The 27721-nt window shown below is 30.9% G+C and overlaps 3 protein-coding genes across 3 annotated transcripts; 2 read left to right on the plus strand and 1 right to left on the minus strand.

The window, feature by feature from the left end:
* Positions 1-10328: 10328 nt before the first annotated feature.
* Positions 10329-16199, plus strand: LOC113849565 (inactive protein kinase SELMODRAFT_444075-like). The gene is made up of 10 exons (XM_027479561.1): positions 10329-10577; positions 10937-11960; positions 12283-12437; positions 12517-12611; positions 12723-13738; positions 14047-14207; positions 14445-14521; positions 14612-14759; positions 14940-15089; positions 15355-16199. The coding sequence occupies exons 2-10, from the start codon at positions 11777-11779 to the stop codon at positions 15598-15600; spliced, it is 2232 nt and encodes a 743-aa protein (XP_027335362.1). The 5' UTR covers positions 10329-10577; positions 10937-11776; the 3' UTR covers positions 15601-16199.
* Positions 16200-17611: 1412 nt separating this feature from the next.
* On the plus strand, positions 17612-19974 carry LOC113850596 (DNA replication complex GINS protein SLD5). Its single transcript, XM_027481181.1, has 6 exons — positions 17612-17951; positions 18056-18178; positions 18702-18784; positions 18881-18990; positions 19507-19597; positions 19684-19974. The coding sequence occupies exons 1-6, from the start codon at positions 17769-17771 to the stop codon at positions 19778-19780; spliced, it is 687 nt and encodes a 228-aa protein (XP_027336982.1). The 5' UTR covers positions 17612-17768; the 3' UTR covers positions 19781-19974.
* Positions 19975-20520: 546 nt separating this feature from the next.
* LOC113849819 lies at positions 20521-24126 on the minus strand. The gene is made up of 10 exons (XM_027480005.1): positions 23827-24126; positions 23638-23700; positions 23240-23321; positions 22886-22960; positions 22551-22617; positions 22374-22413; positions 22037-22140; positions 21792-21861; positions 20946-21028; positions 20521-20847 (listed from the first exon to the last, which is right to left on the minus strand). Exons 1-10 carry the CDS (start codon positions 24004-24006, stop codon positions 20817-20819), a joined length of 795 nt encoding a protein of 264 aa, XP_027335806.1. The 5' UTR covers positions 24007-24126; the 3' UTR covers positions 20521-20816.
* Positions 24127-27721: the final 3595 nt, after the last annotated feature.

Raw genomic sequence — 27721 nt, forward strand, 5'->3', positions numbered from 1 at the left:
TGAAATCCTTTTTTAAAAAAATTTGAAGAAAAATCCTTGTAACTTTTTATATTTTATTTTTATTTTTATTGTCAATAAAATAATTTTCTATCATTCAAACCAATCTCCCTCAAGATATTTTTTAAATTTTAAAATTTTGCATTTAACTTATACAACAAATCTATCTATCTATCCATCCATCCAAAGGAGACCTTCCGCATGTTAGTTAAGACCATTTGCTTTTGCCAAAAACTAAGGTACCGTACAACTTTTTTCAAGTTTAAAAAAAATTATGTTGTACAGTAAAATAATGAAAATAAATAAATTTTAACACCAAAAAATAATAATTTGTTCTATTCAAATTAATAAATTTATAGTATAAACTATGATATATTTTATTTTAAGTAAATATTTTTTATTTTTGTTTTAAAATATGAAATTATCATAACATATCTATAATTATTTTTATAAATTATTTAAATTTAAAAAATAAACTCTTTTTTAATCTTTTTAGTCATCTATCCAAATTTGTAAGTTATTGTACAAATGACATCAAATGAAGTTTTAAATCGTGAGTAAGTTATAAGATGGTAAAGGGCTTACAAAATGAGATTAAAAGCCTTAATTAACTTATTAAGTATAATTACAACATATAAATAATATAGTGAAATAATATTTGTAGTAATATAGTGAAATAATATTTGTAGTATAAGAGATAAAACATTAAGAGCATGTTTGATTTCTTTTTTAAAAAAAATTGTTTTTAAAAATAAAATATAATACAAATTTATACTATATTTTATTTTTAAAAAAAGAAAATTATTTTTAAAGAGGAAATATGGTTATGCAATTGATTTAAGAGCTAATATCAGCTATATTTAAGAAGAATTAATACTTATAAAACATAATGAAAAAGCAAACAAAGGAGGAAAAGTAAATGAAAGTAGAAGAAAGTCAAAATCTACCCAATGAGCTCCAAAAGCCTGTCACTGATGAAGAAACTTCATCCATTCTCTTATGTTGTTAATTCCTTTGCTACACAGCTTGATCCTCATGGTCCTCGTGGTCATATTATATAAACAAAATCATTTTTTAAATACTTTATAATTAAAAAAAATCAAATTCCTTGTATTTTTATATTTTAATTTAATTTTTATTGTTAATAAATTAATTTTCTATCAATCAAATCAATCTTCCTTCTGATATTTTTAAATTTTTGCATTTGATTTATACAAAAGAGACCTTCCAGATGTGTTAATCAGCTATGACCATTTCTCTGCCTCTCCTCTTCTAAATATTGGACCATTTACTTTTGCCAAAAGAAAATTATTATTATCCAAGGTACCGTACAACTTTTTTGAAGCAAAAATTTGTTGTCTAATAAAATAATGAAAAATAAATAAAATTTAACACCAAAATGTAATGAAATTTGAATAAAATATGATATATTTTATTTCCGAATATTGATATTTGTAAAGCATGGTTAATAATATATTTTGAACATTCTCGTGTGATATATTGCTATAATTTAATAATGATTGTTGAAGGAAATTCAAACCCATTTTACCCTTAAAATTATAGGATAGAAAAATAAAAGATTCAACAATGACACTCATAAACTTGAAACATAGCAATGATAAAGGAAAATATTTTCATATTTCCTTTTCTGCAAGGTTGGAACAAGAGATAAGTGTGAGCAGATTATAAACTTGAAACAGATGAGCAGATTAAAAGTCTTAAACAAGAAATTCAAATATTAAAGCAAAGTGACATCCCTCTAAAATATAGATTACTGAAATTAGAAGATTAAAAATATATAATTCAAGATAAAAATGACAGACAACAAATTAATGAAGTCACTTTTATTGATTTATTAAGTATAATTACATCATATAAATGACATTGTGAAGTAACCTTTGTTGTATAAGATGAAATATTTAATATGGTCACTCTAATTGATTTAGGAGCCAATACCAATTATGTTTAACAAAGATTAATACCTATAAAATATTATAAAAAAATCAATCGAAGGAGTTAGCAATATAAATAGCTCTCAAACGAGTATTCAATATAAATTATCAGATGATGAAATAAATAAAAATAAGCTATAGAATATCATTTGTATTCACAAAAAAGTATAAAGTTGTAATTAATTTCAGCAACACCCTTCCTAATATTACTCTGTCCTTTGTATCTGGGAAGGATTAGTATTAGAGACACTTAAAAATCATGTATATTTGTATTCTATTAAACCCACAACAAGAAGCCTTGATAAACAAGGGAAATTTAATTGAATGAAAAAAAAAGGCACATAAATATGTTAAATTAAAAAAGTACAACATAAAATTGTATTAAAAACAAATAAAAATTGATCAAAAAAACTTTAAGAAAAAAGTGGTAAAAGCATTTTGTGAAACAAATCCCATAGCTTTTTTAAGTTAAGAACTATATGAGGCTTTGTTACCGTTCAAAAAAGGATAGAGTAAAAAATATATTTCAAACAAAGTTAAATTAATACAAATGAATGAATAATATTTAATATTATCAAAACATACAAAAATATTTAGACAAAGGTTAATTAGACCATTAAAATTTTCTTACAATTGTTGAGAGTTTTATGATATGAATGTTTAGCACATATCATTTAGTTCTACTTAGTTTTTAATATAGCAAACAAAAGTCTCATCTACTTGTCTTACCTACTTTCCATAAACGTACGTTGAACAACCTAACAAGTTAATTTTATCCTCATAAGTTACATTCTACTTATGTCTCTATTAATTATTGCAAATTAACAAGTTTTATCTTGATTTGTTCAAATATATTTAAATTATATATTATTCTATGATAGATTGAGCATTCTTAATCTTTGTTAATTATTTAGATGTTTGACAGCTTCTAAGTTTGGTGGTTCCAATAGTAAAACCCAAAAGAGGTAATAGCAACTTTAAGAAAGATTAAAAGTGGTTAGTCTATTAATAACTTTAAGTGATTTAAATTTCAAAAGAAATAACAATATTTTAATAAGACTATCTTCTCAAAATGCTCCTTCAACTTCCCAAAATCAAGAAAAACAAATCATAGAACTAAGAATAAAAATATAGTTATCATGTTTTGATTTTCATATTGTGAATATCAAAAAGGAGACAAAAATGTTTTATCCAAATTTTTTATTAGAGGAGTTTTTACCGTTATTTAAATATTCTTGATGTTGTTTGTCAATGATTTTTTAATTTTACCTTAATATTTTATTATAATATGAAATGTAAAAAAAATATAAAAAATAAAGTCATATTTTCAGATGTATTAAGAAGAAAATTTAAGGACTGTCTGTAAATATTATTAATGTTATTTCTTTATTAAAATTACATTTTTATTTTAACAAAATAATTATATTCAATGTTATTCAAATTATCAAAAGTGCTATTCTAATTTTGAATGATAAATAATCTAAATTTTATCTATTTATTAATTTTTTAGATGGACAAAATTTAAAAATATAAAGTTATAAATATTATTTTTAATCAAAATTAAAATTTTATCTTAATAATACATATAATAAAAATTAGCATTAAATCTCAACCCATGTTATTAAGTTAAAACTTTAATTTTGATTAAAGAATAACATAAATAATACTTATAATATTGCACCTAAATTTTTGTTCTTTTTAAAAAATTATATCTTTATTTAGTATGAAATTTATATTATTAAGAAACTAACTTGTTATACATATAAACAAATATATTTATTCATTTAATGTACGAATTATTAATTAATTATTTTTTTACTAATATGAATACTTTTTAAATTTATTATATGTGACTGTTTTTATTAATCTTTAAGAATTATTTATTTATTTTGAAAAATTGATTAAAAAAATTATAAGAAACTCTTATTCCACGTAGCACCAAAAATCTCGAGAAAGCAAATATTTGATTCGTTAATTACATAAATTCATTGAATTGGTTTTAAATATTTAAAATATTTAATTAAAAATGTTTATTAAATTTTTAATATTATAAATTTTAAAAAAATATATATGACTTTAAATTCTTTAAAATCAATCATTAAAAATAGGTTAACTAATAAAATCACGTGTTTGTTATGAACAACGAGTGATAAAAGTAGGAGGACCATTTACGATTTAAATAAAAAAAAATGCCCATCTAAAAGCATCTTTCATTTTTGTAAAGGGTATCTTAATTACCGTTCCAACGAACAATTTAGCTTTTTTTTAATTATGTAATTATTATTTTTATGTAAAAAAAATATTAAATACACTTACTTAATATATTAAATTGTTTTAAAATGTTAAATTTATTTTATAATTCTTAATTTCTTATCTGATGACTCATGTTACAATTATATTATGCGTTTGACTGATATATCTAATTATAAGAAATAATTATTTTCTCTATTTATTTTTATAACTAATGAAAAACGTGAAATATTTCTCAAATCAAACAACTCTTAAAAATTTTTATATATTTTTTTAAAGTTAAAAAAAAGAGTTTAAGGAATAAGGAAAGAGAAAGAAAGTCAAAGAAAAAATTTAATAAAAAAATTCAATTTGAAAAAACTTACAAAACATAAGATTAAAAGAACTTCAGAAGGTCTATAAAAAAACTCTTTTCACATTTATAAATTCTTAAACAAAAGTTTTTGCCAAATAAATCTTTAACTCTCTTTTTTTCTCTTAAATTTAATTTCTAAACAAAGCCAATATATATATATATATATATATAAAATTTAAAAATTAAATCTCAGATTTTCGAATCAAAATACCTTATAAATTTAATCCACTTCAATCTAACAATAAACAAGCCCTTATTTTAAGAGTAAAAGGGCCTCCTAAATTGGAGCCCCCATCATTGAATTGGGCCACATGCATTACTACCTCTTTACTATTGGGTCTAAATCCCAGCAACTTCTCAATTGTTCCCAACCTCAAGTCTATGGTCCTCTAACCCCTTTTTATTATTTTTTTATTAGCATTGAGGGTTAAAGTGAAAGAAATTTCATAATATTTTATAAAATTAGAAATAAAGTAAATTGCACTTGTTATTTTAAGGAGCAAAATGATGGTTTACTTGAATGATATCCACTTTTCAATCCCAAACACATGAATAACAAGCAGGTGATATAAATGAAAGGAGGGAATATAACAATTATTTTGCTAATGTCAGTCTATTTCAAACATTTAAAAATAATATTTTTATTAAAAATATAATTTATCATACTATTTTGAAAAATGTTTTAGGACTGATGTTAAATAAGTAATAATAGTAAATTTTATATATTTTTAAAGTGATAACTATTTCTTTAAAATAAAAATTTATCACTTTTAATTATTTATTCATACTTGGTTAACATTTTCCTACAATAATTTGAATTTGGAACAATGGTCATTGGTAACATATTTAATGTTTTTGTCACTTTGCAGAGCTGAATTTGTCTTACTAGCAGAATCAGCAGCCAATTCACACAGTATATAATAGTGAAATGATGGCCGAAATATTAAATTGATCAGATAAAAACAAAAGAAGAAAAGGGAAAACAAATTAAACAAAAAAAGATTAAAGAAAAGTGGCAAAGGTTGGAATCAGAACATTTTACAATCATATAATATACTAAGCAGACAAGATTTGATACTTGGATGTGGTATTGGGTTGGGCAAAATCATGGATGGCCACAAATAATAATTGCATGTTTCTTCTGACTCTGGAATTTCCATGGAATCATTAAGCTAAGAATTGAGACAGACATAAAGCAATTACCTGCAGTAGCAATAAAGGGTTGGGGCCTTGTGAGTGACCCAAGAACCCTAACTTCATTTCATAGAACAAGGTGAAACATATGGGGATGTAACATGTCCACCCTACCTGGGAGAAATTTTATGTGCCATAAGTGCCCCACCCATGAGGACTTGCATTATTGAGTGTATGGTACACTTAACACAAACCCTTATAATCTTGGTGGGGACTTTTTTTAATATTTTAATTTGGGCATTTTACAGCTACAATAAAAAACATCTTGAAAATATATTAAAAACTATAGAAGAGTGCATTATTGTATACTTTTTTTATGTTCTTAAAACATTATTTAGCATGTGTCTTTCATTTTTTGTGGAAGAGGTAGGTTTGTGATTGAAGGGTTAGCAAATTCTTAAGCTGTTTGGTCTAATGCAGTTGTAGGGTCATTGCAATTGAGAGTGTATATTGTTTCCAACACAAGAAGGGTTTAGGGTTTGCGAATGGTTATTTTTTGGACTTGTAATTCCTCTTCTTTTTAATGTCGCAGGTCTAATTTATTTTTGCTTCATCTTTAATTTTTTTAATTTTTCTTAAATTTGTGTTCTAATACTATATTAAAATTTTGAATGTAGTAAAATAATTTATTTTATGAGGTATACTTAAAAAATTTATTAAAATAAAATAAAAACAATTTATAACTCTTACTCATATACTCTTTAATTTATTGTTAATCTACTTTTTTATTTTAAAATACTAAGCATGCATCAAATTCAAATATTTTTTCATTGAACATATAAATAAAAACAAAAACAATTGCATCATGATCAACACTAACTGTTTATGTTCTGGATGAGGATAGTCATACCCTTTATTATGAGACAAATTGGTAGCTAATTAATGATTAAGCTCTTCTTTTCTGGTATGATACAACATAATTTTTCACTTTAATCACGCGATGAATATAAATTGCAAATGAGGTTTCTATCAAAAGAAGTTTACACAATTTGGAGTCAAACACTCAGATGAGATGGGCATTATCTATCGCATCAAAAAAGGAAATAAAACAAGAAATGTAGTACAAATAGCGTAATTAAGCTAACTAAGATAACCTTAATCAGTGAGTATTAGCATAACTATAGCACTTTGCACCCTACCAACATGTTCCCTGAAACAGGTCCAAGTTTCACATCAAAACCCTTTTGTCATGGGTGTACGAAAATCGATATGAAAACATATCCAACAAGTTCAAATAATTGTTCAATCAGTGCCTCCATGAAAAGAAGTTTATACAATGAAATTTTGTGATTAAGACCCATTTTTCACTTAACCACTCAAACTCAAGAATTAGGACCCACGCATGCACACTGAGAAAAAGATAAATAAGTGATCTTCCAAGTGTAAACTATCAACCTTTTAAAATAGAATAAAGTATAAAATGAATACAAAGAGTAAATACTATACATGCTTTCAACCAATTACAAGAAGTTAACTTCACCATACTAAAAATATCTTTTACTATAAGAAAACTTTGGTTGTTAGGCTCAACTATATACATTAATGTAGTGGTGTCTTGAATCATACAAATTTCTTTAAAATTATTAAATATTAATTTTTTTATTTTTTATAATTAGAAAAACAAATTTTTTTTTTTAAAATTTCCTTTTGTTTCACCCTTAAATCTTAATTTTAATTTTTTTAAAGTTTTCAAAATTTCTGCTTAATTTTAATTTTTAATTTATGTTTTTGAAGTTTACTTAAATTTAAAATGCTGATGCATTATGCTAAATTCTTGCTAATATTTACTAACGTCGTAAGATATTTTCTCTTGAATAACATTAGCAACACACTTTCTATTATTAGTTGAAATTTATTAAAAATTACACAAATTGTAAGTGATATTTTTTTCACTTTTAAATTAATATTTTTTAATTTATAATATATTTTAATTAATAATAAAAATTATATTGCTAGTATTTTTTCTGCTAAAAATTAAATATGTTGTAATTTTATCTTCTTGTACCCCAATAATACCAATAAAAGTGAAACAAGGTTAACAGATTGACTATACTGCTCCCTGTTATTTCCTTTCACATGGCTCTTTCTTTTTAAAGAGGAGAATATTAAGAAGGTTAATTAGTGGTCTTTTGATTCAACTCATTACGGATTACAAGCAAGATTCTAATTATACAAGTCATTAATAATCAGCACTTAATTTAAAAATGTCATTCATGAAATTGATATCATTTTGTTTATGTTTGCTTACGAATTTGAATAAAGAATAGCAGACAACTTGGGCGTGCAGAGCATAGCAGATACCCTAATGCAATGGATTTAACTTTTCTGATTATAATTTTTATCATTTGTTGTTGGCATTGAGCCTGTAACACGTTTTGTCAGCAACTTTCTATTAAATAATAGCCATGCATTACCACATATTGTTTATTCCTTCTAAAAAAATAGCGAAGAATAAAAAACGTTTCGTAGGTTCCAAAGCCACGGGACACGATCCGGGATACGTGGCATCAAACTCGAGTAGACTAAACGACGTCGTCGAGTAATAAAAGATAACATTTAATTATATATTATTATAGAAACATTTTTTTTTTGTTTTTGTAATAATTATATTAGATATTAGAGTTGTATATATTTTAATTAATTGATGGTGTAATTTTTTATATTAATACTGTGTCAATATTAAATTCAATTTTATAACACATTTCAGCACCCAAGTGGACTGCATTTTCATTTGATAAAACAGATTAATTTCATATTAGAAGATAAACAACGATTCTTTAGTCAGACTATTAGATTGGAAATTCTAAATCACTATTGGATTTTACTAATGAGTGTCTTAAAATGTTAGTTAAAAAAGTGTTTAACATATTCTGTAAAACATTTTAACTAATTTAAAAACAGACATTTGAACATTTTTTATAGTTTATATTCTTAATCAGTGTTATGTTTTGTGTTAAAATAGAACATTATGTTAGTTAATGGAGTACATTGAATTCATGAGAAGAAGCTTTGCATTGAAGCGAGAGATGAACCGTTGAATGTTACGGTGACGTGACGGTGCATTTTAAAAGTTTAACCTCTCTGGCATTTATGGCTAAGTCCAAAAACATTGAATGGGTTCAGACTTCAGAGAAAAGGACAGCATTTTTGAGCAATTTACGATCATGGCATTGTTGTCTATTACTGTTCACCTTCACACACATGTGCTGCCATACAGACCATACCACTACACTTAAATGCACATATTATCACCTTATAAAAGTGCGTGAACTTTGTTTGACTGTTTTTGAACTTGAGCTTCTGCCTTGGATCAAATATTCAAATAAAATGTCTTTAAGATTGAATGTAAATAGTTAAAAATAGGAAAATTTTATTAAAAATACTTGTTATATTTTTTTAAAATTGTAATATGATGATAAATATTTTGTTTTTCTAATGAAAGTTTGCATAGGATCTCTACAATAATCACTAGGACTATAAAATTATTTTTCTAATTTATTTGAATATGTGAATTTTTTTGGAAGTTATGGCATTACACTTTTTTAGACTAATACGTCTGATATAATTCAGAAAATTAATTATTAATTGTGTGTATGAAAAGAAATTTATTAAAAGAGAGAATTTTCCTTTAATAATCTCACCCTTTGAAAGGAAGAGTTTCTTGTTATTAATTTTTGCAATCACTAGTACATTCATATGCCAAATATAAAATGTCAATTAGATGGCACTAATAACATTGATGTATCAGCAAAACCAATCATAAGCTAAATCATGAAGGGAAGATCCAATAAAGGAACAATAACAATGTTGGGTGTTTAGATGGAGGTTAACTTTTAATTTCCATCATAAAAAGCACACACAACACTCCACTTAAGATGAGTTGATGTCACCTAGATTTCCCTCCCAACTATTTTTGGTCTCAATTGGCACACAACTTTAGGAACAAGCAAACTTTAACAACATTCGAATCACCACAAAACAAAACCCTTTAATTTGAAATTTAAGACAAGAGAAAACAAACACTAGAACAAGATCATGTAGGCCCCTCCCTCACACTGTTATCTTCCCATTGCTCCAAATAACAAATTGCTTCATTTGTCAGTGAGTTTGTCATACCAATAACCACAGCCATAACAAGACACTGTCCCTTTATTAATTACATAAGTCATAAAAACATCAATGCACCTCAGAGCAAAGCAAAGCAACCCCTTACAGATTTTGATACCGTTTTCTTCAAGATCCCGCCCATGCAACAACGTTTAAATTCTTAGCTAAAACAACACCTTTACTTTCTAGTACAAAACAAAATTGAGGGGCATATCCGAAATTAAGAGTAACAAAAAGGGCATACCCATGTCCAAACCAAAACAGATTTTACTGCAAAAACCAAAACTGATAGACATGAGTTGCCACTTAGGTCTCTGCATTACAATGTAAGAACCAAACCAAAGTGGAACAGGATTGCCATTGCTCTAAAAATTTATATTTTTCTTACAAAAGAAAATGAATATTATATTAATATTATTATTTTTTGTTTTCTCTGTCTCCATCTACATTGGTCACTAACAACAAAGCTGATATCTTTTTTCTTAACCAGAAACCATTTTGTACTCAGTACTCATTTTCCATCAACCAACGCCGGTTTCTCTTTCTGGGTTGACGTATCTTTTGTTAAAGCACCTAACTTTGTTTCATTTTTTGTGTGTGTCTGAGCTTGTCCCTATTTTCATATTTTAATGGGAAAGAGAGGGGAGGGGGGGTGTTGATTGAAGTTGGCTCAGACGGGTTTTCGCTGGAAATCAAATTTTAAGAATCTCTTGACAATAATTGTAAGAATTTTTTTTAAAAAAAAGTGTATTATTCCTTTTCCTTGTTTTTTCGCTGGATGTTCATTTGTCCACAGGGATTGCTTGATAGACGAATATAATATAAATAAATATAATAAAGAAAATGAAAGGTTTGAACTTTGGATCTTATTCTGGCCTTTCCCTTTCTTTTTTGTTTTGTAGTCTCCAACGATGTTTTTGACCTTGTAAACCAACAAAATGGCGGTTGCAAGTGATTAGTGAATCATATATGTTTGTACATTTATTTATTTATTATGTGCATTTCTTTATCATACACCTAACTCTGCAATATTGCTATTGTTTTCATTTTTCTGATCTATGTTGAATCTGGGACTATGCAGGGTGAAAAATTGAGGGTGAAGTTTCAACAAGCCAGGGAGCTAAATGGCCCATACTTTCAACAAGTCATATTTATGTACCTATCAGGGGTGATTGGATTCTTTTGCTGTTGAAGTAGGAAGGACAAGATACTATTTCTGTAGAGGAATCTTTGGTGGAGGCTTCGTTCTAAGTGTTTTCGATAGTAGAGCCAAATAGTTGGATCCAAATCACACACTCCCTTTACCTTTTTTGAAGCTTCTTTTCGACTATTTTGACTTGGTACGTGACTTGAAGGCATAAAAAGCACGGCTAGTGGAGTGAAGGGTCTCTTTGGGGGGTGTCTTATCTTTTAAATCTCTCATCAAGCAGTAAGACGTGTGGCACTGTGGTGTGCTTTCACTGCTTTGAATCTTGTTGAATTTCAGAAAGCTTGAAATGCATAATATTTGCATTTTGAACTGAGGAGTGTTTGCAACAACGTCTTGCTTTCTGATCCACAAAAGGGTATCTGATTCTTCACAGATTTGATACTACTTCGGGAAGGTACTTGTAGGATCACTGATAAAAAAGAAACAAGATTCTGTGAACGTTGGTGGAGGTTTAATTTAACTGATACAACAGGGGTTTGAATTTGGTTATAAGAGTTTGTCTCTTTTGTTGCCTGGTGGAACGTACAAGTATGTTGGTGATAAATAATAATTGTGTTGGTGGGGCAGGCTAATGATATGATATTGAACTTCTTGTGTTTCACTTTCTGCTATAATAGGAATTAGAAAACTTCTATGCTTATGATGGTTGTTAAGACCTGATAGTTAAGTCTTTCGAGCAAGGTAGTTTTTGTGGCATTATTGTTGGTGCTGATGAGTCAAGAGCAACAGAAGCGGGGGAAGCAAGAGAAAGGTTCTGATGGTGCTGAGAAGGTCATTGTTGCCGTTAAGGCATCAAAGGAGATTCCAAAGACTGCTCTTGTTTGGTCTCTCACTCATGTTGTTCAACCTGGAGACTGCATTACACTGCTAGTGGTTGTGCCTTCACAAAGTTCAGGTGATTCCTCTTTTCTGCATTTGATCTACTTTTATGCCTCTTTTTCTTCTGAAAAGTTGGAAAAATGGTCAGTGCCTCAGTGGTTTCCGCAGATATTTCATTCCTTCTTTTATCCTAAAGGGATTGTTTCTTGGTTTTGCATTCTGATATTATGTCATGGCAGTGTGACAGAAAATAGTACTGAGTGCATTTTTTTGGCCTCAATGTAGTGTTGGGAACAAAACTATGGACTTCGTTCGTGTTTTCGTTTTTCTTTTTTATGGGGATTTGAACCTTCACCATGCTATTATGCGTAATTGACTGTTATTCTACTCATGTGCAGGCAGAAGATTATGGGGTTTTCCGAGATTTGCTGGTGACTGTGCCAGTGGTATTAAGAAGTGCCCTCCAGGAACAATTTCAGAGCAGAAGAGTGATATCACTGATTCTTGCTCTCAGATGATCCTTCAGCTCCATGATGTCTATGATCCAAATAAGGTTAGTAGCCTTAGTGTGTGAAAAGTACATGCAAATTAAATGTTGAGGTTGTATCCTTATGTCAACCTTTTTCCAACAGATAAACGTCAGGATTAAAATTGTTTCTGGATCACCTTGTGGAGCAGTGGCTGCAGAAGCCAAGAAAGCACAAGCCAATTGGGTTGTATTGGACAAGTAATAGTCTTTCTTATCTTCCCATGAAACTTAAAGATATCTCCATCACTGATATATTGTTTTGTTGTTAATCTGTGATTATAATTGAGTTTGGTGTTGCCTTCTTTGCAGGCAGCTCAAACATGAAGAAAAGCGATGCATGGAAGAGCTGCAGTGTAACATTGTGGTTATGAAGCGGTCTCAACCAAAAGTGCTTCGTTTGAATTTGATTGGTCCACAAAAGAAAGACGTAGAAGAAGCAGGTTTATCACCTTCTGAGCAAGATGATATGCGAACCAAAAAGAAGATTGATTCTTTAAATTCCATAAAAGGACCAACAGTAACTCCAACAAGCAGCCCTGAGCTAGGGACACCCTTCACTGCAACTGAAGCTGGCGCTTCATCGGTTTCAAGCTCTGATCCAGGAACCTCACCATTCTTTATCTTAGAGATGAATGGTGAGTCCAAGAAAGAGGAAACTATCAAGGAAAGTCAAGAACTTGGTTCTGACTCTGAAAGTGAAAGTCTGTCCACCTCATCTGCAAGCTTGAGATACCAGCCATGGATCACAGAATTGCTTTTACATCAACAGCCATCGCAACACAATGAAGAAAGATCAGAGATATCTCATGGTATGCCTCAAGCATCTTCAACAAGAGCTTTCCTGGAAAAGTATTCTAGGCTTGATAGAGGAGCTGGATTTGAAATCTCAGCCTATAGAAATGACTTGGATTTCAGTGGAAATTTAAGAGAAGCAATAGCATTATCTGGAAATGCCCCAGCTGGCCCCCCTCCATTGTGTTCAATATGTCAGCACAAAGCACCTGTTTTTGGAAAACCTCCTAGGTGGTTCAGCTATGCGGAGTTAGAACTTGCTACTGGTGGGTTTTCACAAGCCAACTTCTTGGCAGAAGGAGGATTTGGATCAGTTCACAGAGGGGTTCTACCTGAAGGACAAGTCATTGCTGTCAAGCAACACAAATTGGCTAGTTCTCAAGGTGATCTTGAATTTTGCTCAGAGGTGGAAGTCCTGAGCTGTGCTCAGCACAGAAATGTTGTTATGCTCATTGGGTTCTGTATAGAGGATAAGAGAAGGCTACTAGTTTATGAGTACATATGCAATGGATCATTGGATTCACATTTATATGGTAATTTCTTTTGCTCCCAATCATTTCATGATAGAAACATATTTTTGAATTGGCTTGAACTTAGTTAAGACATTCAATATATTCATCAAATTTCTAAGTATCATTAACAATGAAAAAAAGGGATTAGATTATTTTAAAATCATTTTTGGTTTATAAATTTATGTCAACTATCATAATATATTTTGTCATTAATGGTTATACATATTCATGCATAGTATGTTAACATTATGATATTTTTCTTGTTACATTCAGTGCTATGAATATGGTGACTTGATTGAAAATTGATTTAATACTTTGAAGTATTTCAGGGCGACAAAGGGATCCATTAGAATGGTCTGCACGGCAAAAAATTGCTGTTGGTGCTGCTCGTGGGTTACGATATCTTCATGAAGAGTGCAGAGTGGGTTGTATTATCCACCGTGACATGAGGCCAAACAACATTCTCATAACTCATGATTTTGAACCTCTGGTAGGCTAGTGTTTTGTTTGCCTCCTTTGTACAGTGCAGTCCAGTAATTTATATAGTGAAATTGAAAGGCAACATTACTTGAAATAATTGCGGACTCCTTAACATTTTAAAAGTGTACTTAATTACCTATTAATGGTCATGGATTTTTCAGTTTCCTATGGATAATAACCTGTTTTCAGGTGCATCAAATGTGTGCTTCCTTTTCTAAGAATATTGTATTATGTTAAATTATGCAAGGTTGGTGATTTTGGACTGGCAAGGTGGCAACCTGATGGAGACACGGGTGTGGAAACCAGAGTAATTGGAACATTTGGGTAGGTCGAACGTGTAGATCTTGAATTAGTTTCATTGTTAAACCGGCACATGCAATGAGATTGCAACTAAGCTATGCTGTTTCTGTGTAGGTATTTGGCTCCTGAATATGCTCAAAGTGGCCAAATCACTGAAAAAGCTGATGTTTATTCCTTTGGGGTGGTATTGGTGGAGCTTGTTACAGGGAGGAAAGCTGTGGATCTCACCCGGCCTAAGGGACAACAGTGCCTTACTGAATGGGTAAAATTCTAACTAGTATCTAACTTATTATGATATATATTTGTTGGATGTTGGCACCATCTCAAGAGTCAAAAGTAACATTCATGAGAAATATGAAACACCAATTGGCATAATTAAGAGCTTGAATTTCTTTTGTTTTTCCTTGACTAATAATTATGTAAACATTTGGATATTAAACAGGCACGACCACTGTTGGAAGAATATGCCATCGAGGAATTGATTGATCCGAGGCTTGGTAACCACTATTTAGAACAGGAGGTCTATTGCATGCTGCATGCTGCATCATTATGCATACGGCGAGATCCTCATTCTAGACCACGCATGTCACAGGTAAATAAAGTTTTTAAAGCCCATCTTTTTTGTTCTTTTTTCTTTGGGCAAGCTTCACTTGCTCTGAAGAATTCACAATTGCATATTTCTTAGAACTTGATTATGTAATATGTGATGTTTAAATAATTTGTTGCAATTCAATTAAATGCTAAGTTCAATGGCTTAGATGTTTGGACATGTGGCAGTGTTCTAAACTGTTGCTCATTGCACCAGTTTTGGTTTCCTCATCTAACAGTTTTGGCATACTTGTGGTTGTTTGTTGAAGGTTCTCCGAATACTGGAGGGTGACATGGTGATGGACACAAATTACATTTCAACTCCAGGTTATGATGTGGGAAACCGAAGTGGTCGAATCTGGTCAGAGCCATTGCAAAGGCAACACCACTATAGTGGTCCCTTGTTAGAAGAGTCTCTGGAGTCATTCAGTGGGAAGCTATCCCTTGAAAAGCACAAGCCTTCCTATTGGGATAGGGACAAGCCTAAGAGGGCTTCATGTGAAGATGACGTTTGAAGTGGTTGATGATGAAAATTGCAATTCTTGTTATGCTAAATATGTTTGTTGCTCGCCTATTTTCTTTGTTGTTTTTTCATTCCTTTTTTTTTTCTGCAATGGGATCTAATTTTGCATTGTATAGCAGAGTGAAAGTAGGATAGGTAAATATAGAAGCTTTTGAAAAATTTTCAGGAAATCATGTAAACTAGTGCCTAATTGACCTTTGACAGACTTGAGTGCTGTCTATGGTCTTCAAATGGATGAAATAGCTTCTTGTAAGGTGGTGAATGGTTCAACTCTCTCTTGTTCCAAGGTTGTATGTGCATGACATGCATGCATTGAAAAAGCAAACAAACATGGGTTGAGGTTGTCATGTGAACTGGTAAACAGTACAATGATTGCACCAAATCAGTTAACTTCAAGCCTTAATGAAGGGTAAAATGGGAGTCGTAACTTTTTTTCCGTTTTAGTATTTTTATCTTGTGAAGCATGCTACTTGGTTGGTTGATTATGACAATGTAATTTTTCTTGAATTCTTGACTTTTGTAACATATAAAACAAAATTTATTGGTTGGCTGATGGTGACAAGGCTGTGTGAGGTTCAGACATAATACGATCAAGAGACATGTCAAGTGTCTTGTTTCTTGGTTATGTTTTGGCAACTTATCAACAAAAGAGACTCCACACCTTATCCCGAGGGTAACTTTGTCTGATTCTTGTCCATATATCATACTTAATTATCAACCTCATTGCAGAATCGACAGCTTTGATTCTTTCAGCAATGTGTTGTGTTGGTTTCAATTTCTTTAAGGCAAACTTGTTATATTAGGGGCAAACATAGACATGACAATTAGATCTTATATTCAATGAGTAGTCACAAAATATACTATTTTCAGTTTTGTATCTTTGCATGGTTCATAATGTTAGTGAAATTGGTAAAGGAAATATGGATACCTATATAATTAGACTTGAGATTAAAAGTAGCCCATAAGATTAAGATGCATTTACAGGATGTCAAAAACATTATAGCCCTTCAAAGTATATGCCACAATTATTTAGCATAATCTAATTTGATAATGAAAGGATAATAATATTCAAGGGGTTGAAGCACTTCAAAATAATTGTTCAGTCAAATCACTCAAAAATTTTGAATGAGAGTGAGAGCATCTATCCGAGAGATGAAAACATATTTTTTTAATGCATTTATTATTATTATTATTTGACTCTCACTCTTAATTTAATGATTTTTATTAATATTTTTATAATTTTAATAATTTTAACTCATAATAAAAATATGTAATAAAATTGTTAAAAAATTATGTTTTTAATCCTTCTCATCTTATATTAGTTAAATTAAGTTTATTCTTAACATGTAAATTAAGCTTTTAAGAAAGTGTTTATTGTCGCTCCCTGTTTATGATCTTTTATGTAAATATTATTATTATTAGCTTAATCAACCAATAAAAATGTTATATAAAATTTATTTATTTTTTAAATAACAAAAGATATTTTAAAATAATAATAGACTCAATTGATTTTCAACGCCTATTATGCAATTTATTTGTTCATTTATTTTTAATCTTGATGCGTTGATATTTTGTAATTTAAACACTTAATAATTTTAAGAGAAAAAATTATTTGATGATAGTTTTTATTTGAATTTTTAAACATAAAAAAAAAATTTAATTAGGAAAATTTTTAAATATATTTTTTATTTTTCTTTATTATTATTTTTTTAAAACTCTCAAATAAAATGAGCGAGTTCATTATGCTATTATTTTTTTATTTTATTAATTTCAGAAATTAAAACTAAGTTAATAATTAAAATATATTAATTTTTATCTAAAAAAATTTAAATACTATATTTAAAATATAAAAATATTTTTAAATAAAATTATTATTATTAACTATTTAATCTTACTATTATTAAAAAAATTGGAATTGTTTACACACTGTTTTGGATCGTTTTAGGTCTCTCATCTCAACCATTAATTAACTTATATTTGTTAACGGTGGATGATCGATGTGCAGTGCTCTCTCTCTCTCTCTCTCTCTCTCTCTCTCTCTAAGTTATTTCGCTTCTCAAATTTGGCGCCAATTCATTGTTGCAGTGAGTGAATAGGAAGGAGAAAGCAAAACCCTAACCCTACACACAACACTGTTTGGTTGTGAATTGCAACATTGCAATGGCTTCGAGCTCCTCCGGTGTGGAAATGGAAGTGGAAGAAGCATCAGTGGAGGATCTTCTGAATTCAACGACGGACGTTGAGCTTCTGAAGCAAGCTTGGCGTAACGAAAAAGCAGCACCGGAAATCCTTCAATTCCAATCGAATTTGATCTCCCGCGTAAGAGAACAGATTCAACTCATGGTAACTCTAAACCCTAACCAACAACACCTCGCTTTGATTCATTCATTCGTTGCAATTCAATCAATTGGCAATAACGCTTTTTAATTTTGAATTCTTTTGTGCAGGAAGACACTGTGGAGGAGAAATCCACTGACGGCACTGATCCTCTTTCGTTGTCTCTGTATCAGATGGACTTGGACAGAACCCTCTTTCTGTTAAGATCTTATCTTCGGATCCGCATTCAGAAGGTAACCAATCATCATCTGTTGCGTCTACACTCAAAGAAATTCCATTATTGTTATTTCTAAATTACTTCAACACTCATAGGGTACCAATTTAAAGCGAAAATAAACGTATCCAATTTATTCTAGCCTTGACCTCGCGTTTTACTGTTTGTATTAGTAATGGCTGCATTAATCTTTGACTAGATGTAAAATTTTCTATATACACTCTCTTTGCCAGATATCTAACGGAATAAAGTTATAAATACATATTTTGGAACTATTTTAAGACTAGGTGAGATGTGAATTGACTTGACTAACTAATTCAATGAGCTATTATTGCATAAGGGGTTTATACAATAAATTTGACTAGGAAATTTATTGAAATAAGCTTAGAAAATTTTATTTTAGTAAGTCATATAAAAAAAATCTTGTTGAAATAGGTTGAAAAGAGTTTATGAAAGTCATAAGCTATTTTCATAACCTCTCTATAAGCTTTTCCAAACGCACCTTAATTGCTCTATTTTTTATAACCACGTTTTCATTGTAGATTGAAAAGTACATGTTCCACATCCTAAAAACTGAAGAACTTTGGAACAGGCTATCTAAAGATGAGAAAAGTTTCACTAGAAGGTAAGGCTGTCCTATACAATTCTGACTAGCAGTGTGTTTTAACTGATTGCATTAAATCATACTTGTTGTGGTTTTTAATCTAGTTTAAGGCTGCAGGTGTACAGATGACCTAAAACAACATTTGGAGGAAAGTGTTCTATCAAAATTGCCTGAAAATTATCAGTCTGTTCTGAAGCAATCTGTAATTAGTGAAGAAGATGACATGGGTAATTTACCATCCTTAAAGGACAGTTTAGGTTATTTTATTTCTTTTGGACCATTTTGTGTCTGTCTGGGTAATCAAAATTGCTTTGCTCTGTTTTCTCACCTTGTTGGCATTTTGGTTATTAGCATGAAATAACTTAAATTTCTTGAATTGAAAGGCATCAAAGTCAGTCTGAGGATCAGTTCTGTTGTACTTTTCCAATAAATTTTGTTTGTGCTTGTAGCTTTTCTAATTCTAGATATTATTTTAGGTAATGATTTTCACATATTTTACTGATGGTGGTTGAGTTATGGTGGGTTCATTTCCACAAAGAACCATGTTAGAGAGGTTTCTCCCTCATTTTCCCTACTAATGTTTCTCTTTTGCTAACTGAAGTCTTTCATTGCTAGGTTTGGGATCCGGTTTACTTTAAATCATACTTTGGCTTTCATTTTATTTCCTTGAGAGTTGAGACTAGGATGTCTCCAGACATAACCGAACCATCCACGGTGACAATTATTTTGTTTGTATGTTTCAGTCGCAGAACCACACCTAGACACATTTGTTTTATGTAGAAGTAGAGAGTATCTCACAGGCATTCAACTTGAAGATGGGCCTGTTGATGACAGGTAATTCTTTTATTCTTGCATGAAACTATTCTTCTCTATTTTGAAAAGGGTAAAAAAAATAATAGTTCAATTGATTATTGTGGCAGGTCGAAGCTGTTTGAGATGGAACCGGGCGTCCTCCACTTCATATGTTACAAATCAATAAAGGCACTTGTTGAGAGTGGCAAAATTGATCTCCTCTGATAAGTTAACAATTTGGATATTGATACTCAAGGGATAATCAGTTTTGTTTATTCCTGAGTTTCTATTATTTATTTAATTCTGGTGTAAGGAGCTGATCCAAGATGTTATCAACGAAAGGAATTCTAGACTAGACTTGCATTATATAGAATAAAATTTTCACATGACAATGTCACCTAAAAATTCTCAGGTGCCTTGTTAAGCATAGTGCCTAAATTTTGGACGTCTCTGATAATTAATTTTTGGTAGGTTGTTAGAAAAAAAAAGAGGCTAATCGTTACTTTGCTCAATTGTATAGCGAATTGATAACTGAGTCACTACCAATTCAATAAACGGTTGATCAATTCACAGCATTAACGTTGGGCCTCTGTAAGCGAATCCTTTTAAGTAAAGGATCGAAAATCCGTATTATTCCATATTTTCTATTGTCTACTCTAAAAAGCCTCCGTTACAATGGTCCAACAATAATGATTGACCACGATACTTTACCCAAAAAATTATTGATTTTTTTTTTTTTTTGTGTTAAAAGATATGTTTTAAAAACCATTATTATTGACCATGAAACCTTATCCAAAATTAATTTTCACTTTCTGAAAATTTAAAATTGATAATAAGAATATAAAATTAACTATCACTGATGATAGGGGTTCAGAATGAAAAATTACTCAACATTAAAATGAATTATAGTGTAACACATTAATCAGACCAAAAAAAGTAGATTTTTAAGAGAAGACAATATAATTCGAAGGTACTAGAGTGTAATTTTCCCTTAAAAAACTCTTACTATTGATGTAGTCAGCATTTGCATATAGTATATCAAGAGATTTTACAAACGATAGCGGCCCAAGTTTTGGAATCATCTATGCCAAATGGCAAGAACTAATTCCCTTAATTCCAACATAGTACAAGGTTCTAGACATAACAAATAAATGTCTGCTGTAATCATTTTTCAATTTGGACCACCTTCTCAACCTTTCCCTATGTGTTGCAACTATTCTATATATATCAAACAACCAAATTGTCCGGAAACCTGTTTCTTCTAATGCCTCCTCATTTTGGACCTTGCATATCTAGACAGCACAGGCAAGAAGAGAAAAGAGTTAGAAGGATGAAATATTCAATCATACCAGACAAAGATTTAATAGAACTCATTAGGTTTAAAAGATACTCTATGTGCATGCCACCCCGGTCTGATGAATGCAGCAGGCTGCCCTGAAGCTCCTCCATGACCTTAGCAGCTTGATCAACTTCCTATCAAAAGAAGGTTGATAAGATGATAAAAAATGAGCAAAAATTCAGGGCATGTTTGTTTGATATATATGATATGTATATGATATGCTTAACCATATTTTGGTAGCAAAGCATTGAAGAGGACAGGGGTGTATGGGAGGGAAGGTAATTGCAGTCAACAGAGAACGTTTGATATATAAATACCAATCAGCAAAACAACAGAAAAGAAATTGACCCAAAAAAATCAAACAACCTTGTCCCATTCAAGTATGCCTATGCCAGGATCTTCTCATTTTTAGTAAGAGTCAACCGTTCAAGAATCATGCTACAATAACAGCATTTGCGCACCAATTGAAATCCACACAACCCCCCCCCCCCCCCCCAGTGCGGGATCAAATTTAGTTCTACACTTCTACTAGACATGTATGGTCAGCTGAGGATGAGGATGTACAGCTAGAGTTTGTTGCTGGTTTTTCTTACCTCAAACTGAACACATCAAATAAGGTTTTCCAGAAAACTGCTCCAAAAATGATAACATGACACAGACAATGATCAGTGATCACATTATGCTGTACATAAAATGTATAACTTCAATACAAAGAACCCAGCACATCATTCCAAAGAAAAGAATTTGGTGACAGCAATAGAAGTTATGGAACCAAAACAATTACCCCCCCGCCCCCCTCCTTTTTCTCTCCCTTGGGCATCCACACACAATGCATGAATATTACAAATGCCTACTAATCTACTAATGACACTTATTCCTGCTAGAACCGTGACTTACCTCAAAATCAGCAAATGCAACAGGCATTCCTCCTCTAGAACGCATTTTGACCATATTGAATCCAGTATATCTGGAAAAATGGATTGAAGACACGAAGTTATATGATCAAAACTAAGTAGATGAAGAACATTGAAGGATCTAGATATAACAGCAACCAGTATGTTAAGCACTGAACTGCTCCAATCTGAATAATAGTACCAGAGGCCCTTAGCAGATTAATTAACAAGATAGAGGCAGGAACTCACACAGAAAAAGCTTGTTTCAATTCATCTTCTGTGCAGTTTGGACCAAGATTTGCGATAAAGAGAGTGGAACAAGGTCCTCCATCACCACCCTTTTCATGTTGCTCCTGCAGCCAAAAAGGATGGTAGTACACAAGTTCTTAACGGAAAAAGGAAGTAATAATTTTTACAAACTACTCATTTTTTCGTGTTTCATATCTATATGCTCTGGGTGAAACACAGAAGGAAATGAAATGAATCCTATGTGATGCATTTAAAGCAGAGGAAAATATTGGAAGGTTTCTACAAATGTACTAAGCTGGAGAGTTCCAACATATTTCTGGTTTTTACTTGAACTTACCACAGGAACAGCATTCTCAGAAATAACAGCAGTTTCACCACTGCAAACAAGCAGATAATATTGCAGACTTAGTGAACCACTAGAATATTCAAAGTACTTGTATAAATTTTATCATTCATCTTTTTTGTTTGTGCAGACAATTTGCAAATAGTTATTGAAATTTATTGTACTTCCAACCTTTTTGTGATTGCTAAATCACCATGGTTGCTGCCACTTTCCAATGGTTCATCGGGATCACTGTCACCTAAAAGTGAAAGATGTTCAGGTGAGACATGAACAAGAAGAGAAAGAATATGAAATCTAATTTACCTGATGTACTCCTCTCCCTTTTTCCCTCTTTATTCTCCCTCACCCAATTTAAATTGAAAGAAAAGAACATACAGCTATGCATGTGTGTATTACAAAAGATTCATTCAATAAAATAGTAGCAAGCTAGATCATAGTCATTTCAGGTTGAAAAATTACACGCACACATACACTTTGCCTTGACCTTATAACTAACGTAATATTACCATCATCACTGGATGATCCCTGAACATCAGTCTCCCCTTTCGACCTTTTATCAATAACCACATAGGCTCCACCACCTGTGCAAAATAGAAGTCCAGTAATAATCCTGAAAAAGCAGTAAAACCATAAAAGCAAAACACAATTCATAAATTGGGGGAAACAGAAGAAAAGTTGTTTGGATAAAAAAATTGATGTAATAAAAGCGAAAATGAGAAGATATCTATATATGCGTTATAGCTTGATAACTGATAGTTTCATATTTTCCATTCCTCCCTTTGCAATCATATTCATCTCTAGTCAAAGCATGCATAATATACAATTATACATAAATATATAATACATATATACATACATACCTGGTTTACGCTTCCTCCTAGAGTTTGACCTGGCAAGTTCAATATGTAAAACAGATCCCGTTTGAGGATCAAATTTCACACCCTGATGAGGAAAATAAAACTTAGATAGAAGACCAATTTATAGGGCAAGCATATTCTATGTAAGACATAACCCAATTCACTTCATTCTCTATAAAAAAAAACTCCACTAACTCTTATAAATTCCTTTTGACTGTGTGTGAACCCACTGCAATTGACAAATTTAGCCCTAACAGGGGAATATAACACCATAATTTTCATTGTAAGGGACAGAAATTTAAACAAAAAACTATATTATCATAAAACTAAGGTGTCTGAAACTAAATCCCTAACTCAAACACGCATCGTGAATTCTACTACTCGAACCAAGACACACTCACATTCAAGGCGTGCAACGCTGCCATTGCTGATTGGTGATTGAAAAATGTAGCAAATGCTACGACCTGAAAAGGAAATCGAATTTTTATTCAATATATACAAAATTCGCGAGTTTCGATGTCCATTGAAACTGCATAAGTAGATAGGAACTTTAACATTTTTGGAGAAGGAAAGGGAAAACGAGTACGTGCCTGGTTAGCGCGTCCGGTGTACTTGAGTTGGCACGAGTCGAAGCCGGGGCGGCGGCGGAAGAGGTTGTGAATTTCACGCGCCTTGATGTCGTCCGGGAGGCCGGAGACGAAGAGCGTGTTGATGTTGTTGCGCTCATCTTGTTGATAAAGGTAGTACGGATCGAACGGCTGCTGAGCCATTCAGAGGGTGAACACCGTCGTGTACGGCGGAGATGGCGGTGGCCGAAGACGAAGCTCTTCACTTTAATCTGCCGAGTCGATGACGGGTTTAGCTTTTGTTTTGCACAAACGAAACGAAATCGAAATTCTTCGTATCAGTGTCGTTTATTTACTTCGCTTTTATCGTTCCCAAGTAAACGACATCAGTTCGTGGGTTAAATGAATGCATGCTTAACGTTACCCGATTCATTTTATGGACTAAAATATTGACTTTTTATAATTTATGGAATTGATTTTTTTTATAAATGTAAGAATTAAATTGATAAATATTTAAAATTTTAAATAACATATAATTTTTATTTTTTATTTCAATTTTTATATTTTTTGTTAAAAGTAAAATAAATATTAAACATATACTTTGTTGAATAGTAAATATTTTAACTTAATCAACAATTGAGTTTAAATCTTAATAAATATAGTTATATTAAATATTGAATAAAAAATTGTCATTTATTTATCCGGCTCGACCGATTTGCCTCCATCTTGTTTTACTACCTAGAATCAGAATTTTAACCATGTATAAATTTTTATAAAAATAAAAATAAAAATCTATAGTTAGATAGTACTTTTAGTTCACATCTTAATTATATTTTATAATTTAAATTTAATTTTATCAAATTTAAAAACAAACAAGTACTTTATTTAGCTAATGTGAAATTAAATATAAAAATATAAGATAATTTTTTTTATAAAAATAAAAAATATCTCTTAATCTCCTTATTTGGTAAGTTACATATGGAGAATGACTAAACTAGTATTTTAGTCCCTGAGAGAGTTTGAATCCAGTATTTTAGTTCATGAGACATTTAAAATATCACATTAGTCCACAACTTTCTTCTCCGTTATTCATTTTAGTCCCTAACGTTAGACCACTGTCACAGAAGGCTGAGCTGTCACGTTAAGTGCTACATCAGCATCCCAGCAACGACGTCATTTTGGAAGCTGGCGTGGTACAGATAAATGCGAAACGGTGTCGTTGTCATTAAAACCCCTTTTGTCCAAATTGAATCAAACATATCAGAATATATGTTGCGCCGTTGGTCTTCTTCCACCATTAGGGTTAGGGTTCATGGTTGCAATTGGGTTACTTGATTTTGTTGGGTTTCTTCCGTTCCTCTATTGTTGGGGTTTCTTGTTTCTATTATTAGGTTCGTTCCTTCTTTGCACGATTTTGGTTTCCAATACTTTATATGGCTAGTAATAGCAATAGAAGCCCTCTGATGAGTTCTGCTTCAAGGTCATCATCAGAACAAAATAAGAAATGAAATGACAAAATTTGTCATTGTGAGTTGAAAGTAGCTGTTAGAATTTCACAAATAGAAGCTAATCCTGAAAGATTGTTCTTTGGATGTCCCAAATATATGGTAAACAAAGTTAATTTATTGTTGTGTTCAATTGCCATTTCTTAAATTAAATTACTTCTTACATATGATGTAGGTTAGTGAACATTGCAATTATTTTGCATAAGATGATAACAAAAATAGTGTGGAAGATAGTTATAATGTTGCTAATTATGCAACCTGTCAAGTAACGTCTCCTCTTACAAGTGTAGCAGCTATGAATGAAGAATGGATGAAGAATTTGGCTGTCAAAATAACATATTTAGAGGCTGAAATTAAGAAATTAAAGTTGTTTGTAGAAATTATCTGTATTTTGATGTGTATTGTCATGTACTTTGTTGTAAGAATTGGATAAAATTTTGTTTTAATATTAATAAAGAATGCTTTTGTAATCATTGTTGACCCTCATTTCGTTTATATTTTAGTGAAAAAATTTATGAAAAGAAGAATGAAACAGAGCAATTTTTTAGTTTGTTCTATCAGGTACTGATAATTAATAACTATGGACAACTAGCAGTAACTTGAAGGCTATATGAATTTGCAATTTAGAATGCATTATAAGTGGATCAAATATGTGTGATTTGAAAGGAAAGAGGAGAGTACTGAAAAAAAAATATTATTTTTTTCATTGAACGTTTTTATCATTTAATAGATGGCATATTAACACACATAGATTTTGAAAAGTTCTCGCCAAAGAAAAATGAAACATAGAACTGGAGATTGCACATTCCCATACAAGGTGCTTGAAGACTTTATCCTTCCATTGCTTACAAAACCATAAATGTCACACACAAAACCTATGGTGTGCACCTGACATCAATTATTGCAAAGTTGGAATCAAACATTGCAGTAAACTATGAAGTTCATTTTAGTTCTTAATAGAATAAAAACCATGCAATTTAGTCCCTAACTGATGTATTATTCATACAATTCAATCCCTACCAATTCTAATGCAATCAAACCTTTAGTGTTATATAAGCTGGAGTTCTAAATGTTAATTTGGGTCATGAATGAAGTAAAGACGACTAAACCACAAATAACAAACATTCATAAATATAAAATAACACTTCAGTGGAAATAAATAATTGAAACGACAATTTGTTCAATCAAAATAACTATTCCAAATAAAGCATGTCCAAATGACAGAAGTCTTACATAATATAAACTTGTTACATAAAAAATAATAAAAACAAGTAACATAATCAGAACAACTCATTCTGCAGTCCTAATTCTTAACACCTTTTTTGAAAGATTGTAAACTTTCAAACTCCATTCCCAGCTCCAAGTAAACATTTCCAATTTTTGCAGATTCATTAAATTTGGAAAAAACTTGTTTGTTACTATCCTCTGATGAGTTTGCTGGAGTTCTTAATTCTTTAAACCTCCATGAATTTTCAGAATGCTCTTCTCTTTCTAGAGTTTCCCTATGACCCACCTCTTCTACATCTTCTATGGTATTTTCAGAAAGTTCCTCATGTAAATAATCTTCGTCATCAATATAGGTCATTTTTTCTTTACCTTTTTTTTCAATTTTTTTTTGCCACTTTCCCTTTTCCTTTTTCTTTTCCCATGCTTTTTTTTCTTCTATTTTTTCTCTGATGTAGCAGATTGAACGTTTTCTTTCATGGCTCCAATTTGCAAACTTCTTCTCTGATTTACTAGAGATACCTTTTTCTTTTCCCTTTCCAATTTGCTTTCCTTTTGCCTTTTTCTTTTGTTGTTTCTTATCAACTTCAACTTCAACTTCAACTTCAACTTCTAATTCTTCAACTATTACATCTTCAACTTGTACTTCTTCCATTGCTGGTTGTGCAACTTGTACTTCTCCTGTTGCTTGTTGTTCAACTTTCAAACCTTCTTCCATTGTTGGTTGTTCAACTTGAATTTCTTCTTATATTATTGCTTCTTCAACTTGAATTTCTTCTTTCATTGCTGCAATATCACCTCCAGGGCATTCCAACATTAGAATTTCACTGTCTTCAAGCAATTGTGGTCTACCTATCTCATGCTCATAATAGACATGCATCTCCCTTCTATTCCTCTTAACAACAGCCACCATTTTCAACACATCAGCATCATATTTTAATAATTTCAAATCTTCATCAAACTCTTTATCAAGGTTAGACCAGAATATATTTTTTTTATGTTACTAAAATACCCCATTGCCTTGGCAAAGTTTATGAAGTTAAAGATATCAACCATATCTTCATCAACATCAGCCCAAACCTCAATTTTATCTCACCTATACTCCTTCTTAATTCTATTTTCTTCCAAAAATTTTCCCCTATGGTGAATGTAAAACTTAATTGATTGCATTTATAGAGAAACAATTATCA

Source organism: Abrus precatorius, unplaced genomic scaffold (assembly GCF_003935025.1).
Source record: "Abrus precatorius isolate BTA unplaced genomic scaffold, Abrus_2018 Scaffold9, whole genome shotgun sequence".
NCBI lineage: Eukaryota > Viridiplantae > Streptophyta > Magnoliopsida > Fabales > Fabaceae > Abrus > Abrus precatorius.